General features: G+C 38.1%; 1 protein-coding gene across 1 annotated transcript; it reads right to left on the bottom strand.

Moving 5' to 3' along the window:
- Positions 1-4971: 4971 nt before the first annotated feature.
- LOC121425540 (divergent protein kinase domain 1C-like) lies at positions 4972-10367 on the bottom strand. Its single transcript, XM_041621619.1, has 3 exons — positions 10153-10367; positions 7149-8021; positions 4972-5965 (listed from the first exon to the last, which is right to left on the bottom strand). The coding sequence occupies exons 1-3, from the start codon at positions 10294-10296 to the stop codon at positions 5756-5758; spliced, it is 1227 nt and encodes a 408-aa protein (XP_041477553.1). The 5' UTR covers positions 10297-10367; the 3' UTR covers positions 4972-5755.
- Between the last annotated feature and the right edge of the window lie 3210 nt (positions 10368-13577).

Below are 13577 nucleotides of genomic sequence, written 5' to 3' on the forward strand. Positions count from 1 at the left end.
AAGTCAGCCACCTTAAGGGAACAGATCCAAGGACGCTTGGAGTATGTCACTGTGGCAGGAATGTAGGAACAAATCAAATCCAGGAAGGCCACCTTCCGCACCAATCGCTGGTCCATCAAGACAAATTCGGACCACTCCACTACAACACCAGCAGCTCCACCAGCCAATGCAAGAAGGCCACCAGCCCTACCAACAGCTGGACAATCTCCATAAGTAGGGAGCACTGAGGCTTGGTTGGAGGCCTTGGAGAGGAGACTTCATAAAGTAAAGAAGGAGTTGGATGAACTGAGGAGATGGAAGGCAAAGGATATTGAAAGGAATACTAGGTCCAAGACTAAGTCAGCTACCTTAATGGAACAGATCCAAGGACGCCTGGAGTATGTCACTGTGGCAGGAATGCAGGAACAACTCAAATCCAGGAAGGCCACCTTCCGCACCAATCGCTGGTCCATCAAGACAAATTCGGACCACTCTACTACAACACCAGCAGCTCCACCAGCCAATGCAAGAAGGCCACCAGCCCTACCAACAGCTGGACAATCTCCATAAGTAGGGAGCACTGAGGCTTGGTTGGAGGCCTTGGAGAGGAGACTTCATAAAGTAAAGAAGGAGTTGGATGAACTGAGGAGATGGAAGGCAAAGGATATTGAAAGGAATACTAGGTCCAAGACTAAGCCAGCCACCTTAAGGGAACAGATCCAAGGACGCCTGGAGTACGTCACTGTGGCAGGAGGGAAGGTACAAGTCAACTCCAAGTTTATATAACAAAATTAATTAATTTACTTAATTGATTAACTAAATGAAAGCTTAGTAAGATCTTCCAATCAAAATGAAAGTGAGGAGCCTAAATTTTGAAATCAATTGCAATCTGATATCACTATGTTTTCTTGAAATAGGACTCCATGTTTCTCTTCCTCTGGATTTGGCTAGGAAGTCACATCAACATCAGCACAAACAGAAACACTTGCCAATGTAGATGATGATCATGAATATGATGACAATGGGAAGGATTCAGGTAATGTACTGGAATTGAACCAAAAGGTGTAAAAGAAGTGGAAAAGTAAGTAAATAGTGTCCAATAGTTATGCAAGAATTTGTAATTTTTATTTAAAATTAATGGATATTTGTTGAAATAGAGATTAATCATTAATTATGCAATATAAATTTGTAATCTACCTATAGGTGCCATAATACAGATACGGTAGCTGTTAATCATTTGATTAATTTGGATTGCTCTTTAGTTTTTAGTTGTATTTGAATTTAGAGACAAGACACAGTAGCTCTTGTTAAACATGTAATGGGATATGAAAAACTGGACATGACAATCGCTGCACTGAAAACTGGTTGCGCAGTGAAAGATGAAGCAATGAGGATCTTTGCTGCCAAAAGCAATGAACATGACACTTAGAAACATGAACCTCAGCGAGCATTCATAATCATATATCTAGATGATGTGATAGTGTTTGTAAACCTCTACACTTGAGAAATACATGTACTTGAAGATCACTTAAGACAAGATTTCACTCATATCCGTTATTACATGTCCTGAAGCTAAAACCCAGTGTTTGTGCAATATACCCCTAGAAGTAATCAAGTATCTACATGTAGATCATATGGTCTCAGAACACAAACACAGTGTAGCAATCATCCAACCACAAGGCATTCTGCTGTGTGTGATTGGTCAGTTCCTAGGACAAAAAGAGAATGTCATGATCTCCTTGGGACTTACTGGCTATTTCAGAAGTTCTATCAAGAATTATGCCAGGATAGCAAATCCTCTCTTTACTTGAATAGGTTGGGGCCTGCAAGCACACAGCTGAAAATGGATCCAAATTGCCAGGAAGGATTCAAAAGTCAAAACCTTGAAAGAACTGTAAGCATCAGCTTCAGTATTGGTGTATCTTGAGGGGGTTTCAAAACAATTGCTGATTCTGAAGGAATACAGCAACCAAAGCAAAACAAGTATGCAAGAGCATATGACTGCTATAATTTGATTGTTGTAATAGTGAAATTTCATTTGAAATGCAAAGCATCCCTTGTAATATGAAATCAGAACACTGATTTTTAAAAACATAATAAAGTGTATCAAGAGTTTTCTTTTCTTTTTTTCTCCAGTTAGATGGTAAGAGCTCCATTACACCGATTGGTTTCAATTCATGCATTCACCAAGAACGAAGAGCATCAGAAGCAAGTGACCTTGGGGTATCTCCTCAGGAAAGAGGACGTTGGATCACAGGCCAGCATTGGAAGCGTTAAGGGATAAGATGCCAACAGAGCCTAATGTCTTAGACCACAAATACCATGCATGGCTTATCAAATTAATTTGGAAGATTGGAGAGAGGTCTACATACCATTTTGTTTTGATAAAATGAAGTGAGTGAATTGAAGATCTCCAACATTTCAATCAACATAACAACAAAAGGGTTATTTGAACTTATGTCCAAGGACAAATAAATCTCTTGACTGAGGCATCAGTGTAAATTAAATCTCAACCCTAACTTGCCAAATGTGAAAAAGATACGTACGTACGATGTCTTCAATAACGTGAGTTATTGTAATGAAAGAGGTAAAATTAGGGCTTTAGTATACAGCTGAAAGAAGCTGAAAGTCTTCTATTGACTACTTGACGGAAGAAATACAAATAATAACATGTGGATTCATTAAACACATGGAAATAACTTTCCTGCAGGGGACTGTATAATATGCTGCAGAGAGACAGAAGAGGTTTCTTCAGAGGCAGACATATATGGAACTGAATGTTTGAGCTCGACAGATGCATTTGAGGCTGCTATTATATCCGACCACATAAATAATGGCTGGCTAAAATAAAAAACAAGTGGAATGCCTCTGGCCGTCTCACCTGCATCACGTGATTCAACATAGCAGCAGTGCTGACTGAAAACTACTATAACTTGCACAAAATGTTCAGTGATACTTGGTTACTCTTATTTCCACGTTTTATGAACTAGACCAATACACTTTACAGAGATAGGATGGTAATTCAACAAATACCCCCAATGTGGCCAAAGTTCATTGACCTCACATGACCTTTGACCTTGATCATGTGACCTGAAACTTGCACAGGATATTCAGTGATACTTGATTACTCTTATGTCCAAGTTTCAAAAGTCAGATTAATAAACTTGCGAAGTTATGATGGTAATTCAACAGATACCCCCATTACGGCCAAAGTTCATTGACCTTTGACCTTGGTCATGTGACCTAAAATGCGCACAGGATGTTCAGTGAAACTTGATTACTCTTATGTCCAAGTTTTATGAACTAGACCAACATAATTTGTTTAACAAATTTTCGGCATTACTCCTATTTGTTTAAGATCAGTATGCTCGATCTGTAATGAAAATCATAAGATCAGTATGCTCGATCTGTATGAAAATCATAAGTCAGAAAAAATTGGAACCAGTGGGATTCGAACCTGCCATCTACTGCTGACTTAACCGTGAACCAGAATAGCCTGGTGGTTGAGTCGCTGCCCGGAAAGCAGTAGATGGCAAGTTCGAATCCCACTGGTTCCAATTTTTTCTGATTTTCATACAGATCGAGCATACTGATCTTATGATTTTCATTACAGATCGAGCATACTGATCTTAAACAAATAGGAGTAATGCCGAAAATTTGTTAAACAAATTATAATCTCCTCCTATAAAAGCCTCTTAATTTACTATAGACCAACATACTTTTAAAGTTAGGATGGTAATTCAACAAATACCCCCAATTCGGCCAAAGGTTATTGACCCGATATGACCTTTGACCTAGATCATGTGACCTGAAACTTGCACAGGATGTTCAGTGATACTTGATTACTATTATGTCCACGTTTCATGAATCAGATCCAAAAACTTTTAAAGTTTTGATTGTAATTCAACAGACACCCCCAAATCGGCCAAAGTTCATTGACCCTAAATGACCTTTGACCTTGGTCATGTGATGTGAAACTCATGCAGGATGTTTGGTGATACTTGATTAACCTTATGTCCAAGTTTAATGAACTAGGTCCATATATTTTTTTAAGTTATGATGACATTTCAAAACCTTAACCTCAGGTTAAGATTTCGATGTTGATTCCCCCAACATGGTCTAAGTTCATTGACCCTAAATGACCTTTGACCTTGGTCATGTGACATGAAACTCTAATAGGATGTTCAGTAATACTTGATTAACCTCATGGCCAAGTTTGATGAACTAGGTCCATATACTTTCTAAGTTATGATGTCATTTCAAAAACTTAACCTCAGGTTAAGACTTGATGTTGACGCCGCCGTCGCCGTCAGAAAAGCGGCGCCTATAGTCTCACTCTGCTATGCAGGTGAGACAAAAACTTTGTCAACATGGATGTTTTGTCAAAATTACACCAACAAATGATGGGGAAACAATCGTGTATTAGTGTTTGTATACAAACAAGACATATGGATTGGATTCAATACAAGACATTTCAATTTTGGGTCCAATATGCCCATCAAATAGATAGTTCCAAACATACTCGATCCAAAGCTACATGTACAATGTACCTGCAAAATTTCTTTAGAAAAACAAAATATCATTGGAAAATCAATCGTTGAAGTGTTAAGATGGCGAAAGAAGAAAATCTTTGCATAGATGCTTAGCTCAACGGCCTTAAAAATTGTCACAGGCAACAAACCTGGTGGTGTCTGGACTAAAGGAGGCAGATACAGGAAAGGAAAGACTATTTGAAAAGTTTGAACAATTTCATAAATAAGTGTAAAAATTTACCCCAGGAATGCTTATAAAACATACCCCAGGAACTTTTTTAAAGATTTATAGCCATGAAATTCATGACAGACAATTTTCTCAAAACTAATCTCATGAATATTCATTGTGAAGAGCTTGGGGAGAATGGACTGCACTTGCAACATATGAAGTACCATACCTTTTACTTCCTTTATGTTGGATTATCAAAATTGAGCAAGTAAATTATATGGATCAGTTTGTTTTTTTCATATGAAAAAATATAATCATAATATTCATATTATTTACTTATTCTGGTTGAAGTAAAACTGGGACCAAGAAGAAATATTCGACAAAAAATAAAATATAATTGTCTGTGTATCTGTAACAGTTAAGATTCAAATTTATATGAAAAATCTTTAACAAGCAGTAAAGACTCAAATTAAAGGCCTGAATTCACAAAGCTGGATTTGAAAACCCATGGTTTAGGCACATTTCCAGTATAAATTACGCTTAGTCACTGTGCGCCAAAATGAACCTGTTACCATGGATAGGCCTACACTATATTCTTCACGAGTCTACTGTTTGAAGAGTGGATTCATGAATAAAACAGCGTGGATAACCACGGCAACAGGCGTCAATTTGGCTCACTGTGACAACAAGCATTAGCATTTATGATATACGTGGTAAAATGAAAGCCTAATTTATACAGGAAATCTGCATTAACCATGGACTCAACCGTGGGTTTTCAAAACCACCTTTGTGAATTAGGGCCAATTTGTCTGTACAAGATCTACAGACATGTATATAAAACCAAAGTTCTAAATACTTTTTGGCACATTATTGCATATTGAATGGCAAAAATTGGAGGTATATAACAACTATTGTGCTAATCGCTATATTACATAAAAGCAAATATCATATAGCACCGCTGTAACTCAATATAAAAAATACATACATTTTTTTTTTCTTAATTCAGCCATAAATCTAGTACTATAAAAATAATTCAGTTTTGTACATATCTCATTGCACTTTCTGTTTATTTCTGTCACCTCTCTACATACTGCAAACTGGTCTTGAGCACCTCCAATAGTCTTTGGTAAACAGTTGTTTCTGATATCTTGGTGCTTGATGGAAGTCCCTTCTGTTGAAGACACTCCTGGAGTACTGAGTCTAACTGTTTGGCTACCTGTGTGGGTGGTAACCTGAGCAGGCCTGGAGTCCCATAATGTCTGCTGAATATATCGGCACAAACAGCCTGCAGACAATAGTCAAGGAAAAAATAGGAAAGTAAAGTAAAGTGAGAGTCCGATATAACAGCAGGGGTAAGTATGGAGAAGGGGTAGTGAGAACAAGCAGGAGAGAGGAAAGAGATGGGGGACAAGGAGGAAAAGGGGAAAATAAGGGAAAGGAAGTGGAGTACAATAAGAGTATAGATGAAGGGAAAAGATCATAGAAGCATGGGGGAGGGGGCTTTTTACAAGAGATTCCATACACAGAAAGACAGAACTATCATTAATACTTTAACCGAACATAGCTTTAACAACAGGCATCAATTACATTTGTTTTTTTGTTTTGTTTTACTTGAAACAGAATATTAATTCATACTGCAGAACTTTTAATTGCTCTCTGTTAACCAATATCTCATTTTATTAAATTGTGAGAAGAAAATCTTAAATATTCACTGAGGACTTTCAAAGCAAATAGAATCCTTAACCCTATCTAGGCCGGGGGGGGGGCCTCGGAGGCCCCCCTCAACAAATCACGCAATATTTTCGCCGTGCGAAATTTTTTTGACCGCGCTGCTTTCTGACTTTTTACTTTCAAGTCTTGTGCAACTTTTGAGACCAATTTTGCGTCACCCGGGTACCTGGTTCCGAAATTACGCAACATTATGTAAGTGCATGTCAGACCGAAAATTGCTCAAAAATGTGATTTTGTGTACAAAGTCAATGCAAATTGTGTTTTCAACCAAATTCATAAATGTATGATTATATTTATTTTTTCTATTCTAAATGTATTCATTTTATGCTTTTTATGATCACAGAAGAGTTCCCAACAAATTTCAATGAAAAAACAATAAAAAACAAAAGGTAAAAAAACAAAGAAATACATAAGAAATTGCAAAAAACAATATACATGTAATACATAAGAAAATGATTTGATATCATACTTTTTTCATCTACACTTGCTAAGGACACCACAAACAGTTTCTATACCAAAAATTAGTACATTTAGAGCTTGATCACTTAATAGCGATTCGCATGAAATAATTACTGTACAATCTTGTAGATTATGCCCCAGGAAACCCGCGTGCCAATTTTCGGCGCGATCACGCGGTCGACGGCCGAGATCTTGGGGGGGGCCTGGGAGCCCCCCCCCCCGGCCATAGGAACTCCCAAAATACCCCAGCCTAGATAGGGTTAAGATGCTCCCAATACCTGAAGATTAGTATTAGATCGTTGGCTATTGCATCTCCTAGATGTTGCATTGCAGGATCCTTTACAGTCAAAGAAATGGCAGTCTTCAGCAGAAGTGCACTCAGGTTGATTCAAGGTTGTGTCCAGTTGATTCTGGAAAAAGGTAATATCAACATCGATGGCCTTGACAACCCAGTCCTGCGTGACTCCAAAATTATTGTGCTTCACATCACAGAGGTGCAGTTTCTCTGGAAACTGGTCATCCACAGCGCTGAGGAACTCCATCATTGACATGGCAACTTTTGCCCTATTTAACCAGGGCAGAGATGCCAGCTGATGCTGCATGCTGATGGCACTTGGGTTGAGGATATATCCTGGAGGAACATACTCCAGAAAATAAAAATGTCCACACATGCCATAGATCTTAGGAAAATGGTGAAAATGGTTCCAGAACTTGTAAACTATGTACTCCTCTTGTTGCAGCAAAGCCCACAGGCTTACAATGTCTGCATTAGTTAGTCCTTCTGTAGTTTCCTTATCATCAGTATTGTCTTTACTCTTCCACATGTGTTTTAGCAGGTGCTCTTCTGTCATCCCCAACTCAAAACCGAACTGTCCTTGAACTTGATGATAGACCATAGAGGTGAACAAAGCCATGTCAGGTATCACAGTCTTCATGACACCTTCTTTGTCCATCACAGAGGCAAAGGGATGGGGATAGTCTGAGAGATGGCTGTACTTAGACTTCATAATGACTGGACGCCCATTCCAGGACCCACGGAACACTACCTTACCCTTGTGGTAGTTGAAGCAGGAGACGTACTGGATGGATTCTGTCTGGCACAAATCATAACAGAGATTGCCGTCTACTTGGTTGCCTTCATACAATTGGCACTATGTAAAGAAAGAAGAAAGAGCAAATGGACATGAAACACAATAAAACTTTACTAATTTTTTCAGAAGAAATACTGGAATATCAACAGAAATTAATCTCAAATCTGCATAGTTTTTCACATTTCACCTTCAATGCTTTCTAATATTAGATAATAACCAGAGTATTAGAACTGGTGTACTTTACAATATCTTGGTATTCATTTGTTAGCGGTTGGGACTTTCCAAGTTCCCTTTTGACACATCATTGGAGGAAAAAATATAAATGCACAAATACTATGTTGCATCAAACGTTTGTTAAAAAATCTTAGTTTATTATACCTTGTTTAAAGATGTCTGCATATAAATTGGCCAATATCATCTCAATTTAATAATTAAGTAAAAATGTTTTATAAATACTTGGATATTAAAGTTTTAGTAAATGCCAAAGGTAGCTTAGATATATCATAGCATGTTATATGCAGTTAGAATATATACCATCAGTTTGGGGGTGTAAAAATGAATTACACGAGGTGGAAAATAACGTTCTGAATCAATGGAAGGGGAAACAGTCAAGCTCAGACACAAACATCAATTAGGACTGCAAACAGAGAAGTTGACAGGAACATAACTTCAATTCTATCAAGTCTGGTAGTACACTGAATTATCAAAATGGCCCCTTTGCTTCACACAAACACTCAAGATCATTAACATATTTAAATTAAGGAATATCAACCAATCAAAATAAAGAGAATGAAAGAGATAGATAAAATGTAGTGAGTCCAATTCATGTAAATCAACCAATAAGAGATAAGTGGAGAGAGATGAATAACATGTTGGGGGTGATTACATACACTGTAAAAAGAATGTTAAGAGAAACAGATGTGGGAATGTAATGAATGAACACATCTGAATGGGAAAATAATGACAAGAGAAGTGGGTTGAAAGTCAAAAGAAATGAATGACAACGTAAGCACAAAGAATGTAAACAAAGTTGTATTTCTTTCTGGTCATTATGTTCACCCAATTACACAGAGAGAGAGATAACACTACTGAAGGGAATGCATTTTTACCTAACATTCTCTTGAGATGTCTAACGACTCATTGTTGACCGATCACGGAATTACATGGTCTCACCATTTCTTTTTCTTCGTGAAATTCTTTTTCTGCTTATTGAAATTCTGTTACTGTTTGAAGAACAACAATGCACCAGATACCCATGATGGCTTAGTGATAGCTCTAACCCTCTTAGTCTCAACTTACCAATAGGCCAGTTCGTAGTTAAGCATTGACCAGAAGGTCATAGCATTGTGGTTTAATATTCAGTGAGAAACACCAACTGTGAAGTCTTGATTATACATACATTCTTATGAGCTGTGCATCCATTTAGTGACTGGTTTGGCCAAGTTCATTGTACGAATAGCAGCATGCTAATGTTTCAAACGTAGAATGCAACAAATACCTTCATAAAGTATTTGAATGATGTGCTATTATAATCACCTGGCCTATGCAATTTCTGCATCCTGCGATACATGTCAGAGATGATTACATAATACCTTGCTTTGAAATTCCAATGTAAAAAGAAGATTCAACAAATACCCCAACATGGCCAAATTTCAACTTTGCCATGTGACCTGAAACTTGCACAGGATGTTCAGTGATTACTCTTATGTCCAAGTTTTAATGAATCAGATCTATAAACTTTCGAAGTGATAAATACCCCCAACATGGCCAAAATTCATTAACCTTTGACCTTGGTCATATGACCTGAAACTCGCACAGGATGTTCAGTGATACTTGGTTACTCTTGTGTCCAAGTAATATGAATCATATCCATAAAATTTCAAAGTTATGATGGTAATTCAACAAATACCCCTAACATGGTCTAAGTTCATTGACCTTAAATGACCTTTGACCTTGGTCATCTGACCTGAAACTCAGGTAGGATGTTCAGTAATACTTGATTAATCTTTTGTCCAAGTTTCATGAACTAGGTCCATATACATGTACTTTGAAGTTATGCTATCATTTCAAAAACTTACCTTCGATTAAGATTTAATGTTGACGCCGCCGATGGAAAAAAAGGTGCCTATAGACTCTCCTTTCCTTCTGCTATGCAGGTGAGACAAAAACTAAGAAAACAAAAAATACTCACCAAATCTTTAAGTATTTCCTTTGCCTTTTCATCTGGGCAAGTAATTGCAAGTGACTGAGATACCTTGTGTGTGAAGTATATTGCAAGTACAATCATTCCCAGTACTAGACTCCTTACCAGGAGTCTCTTAGAAACTTTTCTCATGGCTCCTATAGTTCTTCATAGCATGTATATCTGTAAATCATCTCTTTCAGTCAAGATGGGCTTGTAGATGACTACATCAGTTCCTGCCATGAAAAGAAAGAACAAAGAAGAGGAAAACATTACTAGGGTTCAAATTCATTATCAACAGACCAATTCATAGTTATCTCATGGGCAAATCTTTTCAATAGGATAGGAAATATTTAGGAAGCATGCCTGACATAGCAAGATGCAGAAATGAAAACTTCATTTAAGTATCAGCTGAACATTTTTCTTTGGTTGCCGGCCAAGCAACCTATGATATAGGTTGCCTGGCGGTTTCATGACATTTTACCCAGCAACAATTGCTCCACTGCAAATTCCACAGATTAATAGAATGACCAACCTTGGATTTAACACAACACCCTATCCTAACATAATACCCTATTGCACCCCAACCCAATATCTTTAATATCAAAATAAAGCCCGGAGTAAATGTTGTATCACTTGCCCGGCTGGCAGCTTGGCAACCAAATAAAAAAAAAAGTGAGAGCCCTGCTGATAAAATATATGAATAATCCAGACATAATACAATAGTTGGTACTTATCTCACTGAAATTCAAACCACCATCACCATGCTATTTTGAAATCAAATGACCTTCTTCTGATCATGCACGGAACATTTCGAATTCTGGGCCCGGCAGGTTAGAGTAACCTGCTCGGAATTTGCCATATTAATTATTATTAGGCTTTCCTGCAACATTTTTGTTGCAAAATGTCTTTTCCCAAAATAAAATTTCATCAATGTAGAATGTGTCTGTCTATACTTAATTGCAATTTTCTCCCTCTCTCTCGATACAGATTACAGTATTTCATAACATCTTGAAATGTATTGCCAATGGCAATGCCATGTTTTGCACCCACCATTCGACAGCTCCCGCCCTCGACGCTGTCTGTGCCACTCACTGTGGTGGTAACGTTAGACTTTCTGACAAGTCCCTATTTCTGTGTTTTTTAAATTCATTTTGGATAACAAGTGGAATGCCTCTGGCCGTCTCACCTGCATCACGCGGTTCAATATAGCAGCAGTGCTGACTTTGAATACTACTCTAACTCGCACAAGATGTTCAGTGATACATGGTTACTCTTATGTCCACTTTTTATGAACGAGACCAATAAACTTACAGAGATATGATGGTTATTCAACAAAAACCCCAACATGGCCAAAGTTCATTGACCATACATGACCTTTGACCTTGATCATGTGACCTGAAACTCGCACAGGATGTTCAGTGATACTTGATTACTCTTATGTACAAGTTTCATGAATAAAATCCATTAACTTTCATAGTTTTGATGGTATGATGGTGGGCCCCAAGTCTGCGCACCTAACGATTTGAGTTAAGATTTAAAGTGAATTTCTTTTTCACAAAATCTTTCAGTTGATAATGTTCCTTACATCATAATGAGTTAGTGTGCCAAATATCTCATAAAAAATTGAAAGAAATATATGATTTTCCTGGAAAAAACCTCAGGCTGTCATTTTCAGATTGAAAAAAAAATGGTACCCATGTCTGCGCACTCATTCACTTTACACACGATTCAGGGATTTTGTTGAGAAAGGCCGCATTTTGAGGCCGTCACACGAAATGCCCTAAATTCATTATTTTACCATCATTTTGAGTCAGATTTTTTTATGAATACCTGTCTATGTATTGCATGTGTTAAGTTCGTGCTCGTTGCGTATCTTCTTTTACTAGAATCGCGCAGATACGCGGGTGCGCAGACTTGGGAGACCGCGCAGACATGGGGGAACTGACCATAATTCAACAGATAAACCCAATTCGGCCAAAGTTCATTGACCTTTGACCTTGGTCATGTGACCTGAAACGCGCACAGGATGTTCAGTGATATTTGATTACTCATATGTCCAAGTTTAATGAACTAGACTAATAAACTTTCAAAGTTATGATGGTAATTCAACAGATACCCCCGATTCGGCCAAAGTTCATTGACCCTAAATGACCTTTGACCTTGGTCATGTGACGTGAAACTCATGCAGGATATTCAGTGATACTTGATTAACCTTATGTCCAAGTTTCATGAACTAGGTCCATATATTTTCCAAGTTATGATGACATTTCAAAAACTTAACCTCAGGTTAAGATTTCGATGTTGATTCCTCCAACATGGTCTAAGTTCATTGACCCTAAATGACCTTTGACCTTGGTCATGTGACATGAAACTTTAATAGGATGTTCAGTAATACTTGATTAACCTTATGGCCAAGTTTCATGAACTAGGTCCATATACTTTCTAAGTTATGATGTCATTTCAAAAACTTAACCTCAGGTTAAGATTTGATGTTGACGCCGCCGCCGTCGGAAAAGCGGCGCCTATAGTCTCACTCTGCTTCGCAGGTGAGACAAAAACGATCATAAATTCAACAAAATCAACAACAAAAATATTTCTGGTTGTTTATCGAGAGGAAAGCGGCAGGGAAGGCGCGACAGCGGGGATGCCGTGATTAGGCACGCCTGGCGCGGCCTGGCTGGCTTGCCTAGATCTACTAGGCTTAGCCCTTCCTCAGCTAGCTTCGCAGAGCACCAGATGCGATAGGGGAATAGCACCAACTTAGTACGTAAGTGAACACGCTTACTTACATTTTCAGCCTAATCATCTTGAGAGAATTACCTATCATAGCTCTAATAATATAGAATTAGAAGCTTGAAGTTGAATTTCTAACGAAAAAAAGAAAGCGTTTGAAGACCATGAAGACGAAGTGAACCAGAAAAGCAGGGCTAACCTCGATCGGTCAAATGTAGCGACCCATAGAGGCGGGCAACTGATGGGGGGGAGCTTTCTCTCGTTTCGTTAATTGCTGGATCTTTGGGGAGAGCTTAGGGGATCGTGAAGCCGCCGCCCCCTTTTTTATGTTCGTTAAATTTATCGGTCAAACCCCCTCCTTGGAAAAGTAGAACCGCCCCTGGTCTTATATTTTCCATGTCAGTTGTGAACAGACTGATATTAGTACGGATTCATTTTTTAAAATGAAAGAATCAAAATTGAAGGTAGGCCTACATAGAACCGGGCCATAGATTGGATTGTTTGTAAACTTACTAATAGTTATTCAGATGAGTTGTACATGATAAATTAAATAAGTGATATTAGTGAGGGGAAATAATAGAGCCAACCCAAGATTAGCTTTTATCATTATTTGTTTATTTTTTGCTTGTTTATCGGTTCCAAATTAGTGAAGCCCCAGGGGCGACGGAGCGAAGTTGAAGGTGGGGGCGGGGCACAAA

Source organism: Lytechinus variegatus, chromosome 12 (assembly GCF_018143015.1).
Source record: "Lytechinus variegatus isolate NC3 chromosome 12, Lvar_3.0, whole genome shotgun sequence".
In the NCBI taxonomy this organism is placed as follows: Eukaryota; Metazoa; Echinodermata; class Echinoidea; order Temnopleuroida; family Toxopneustidae; genus Lytechinus; species Lytechinus variegatus.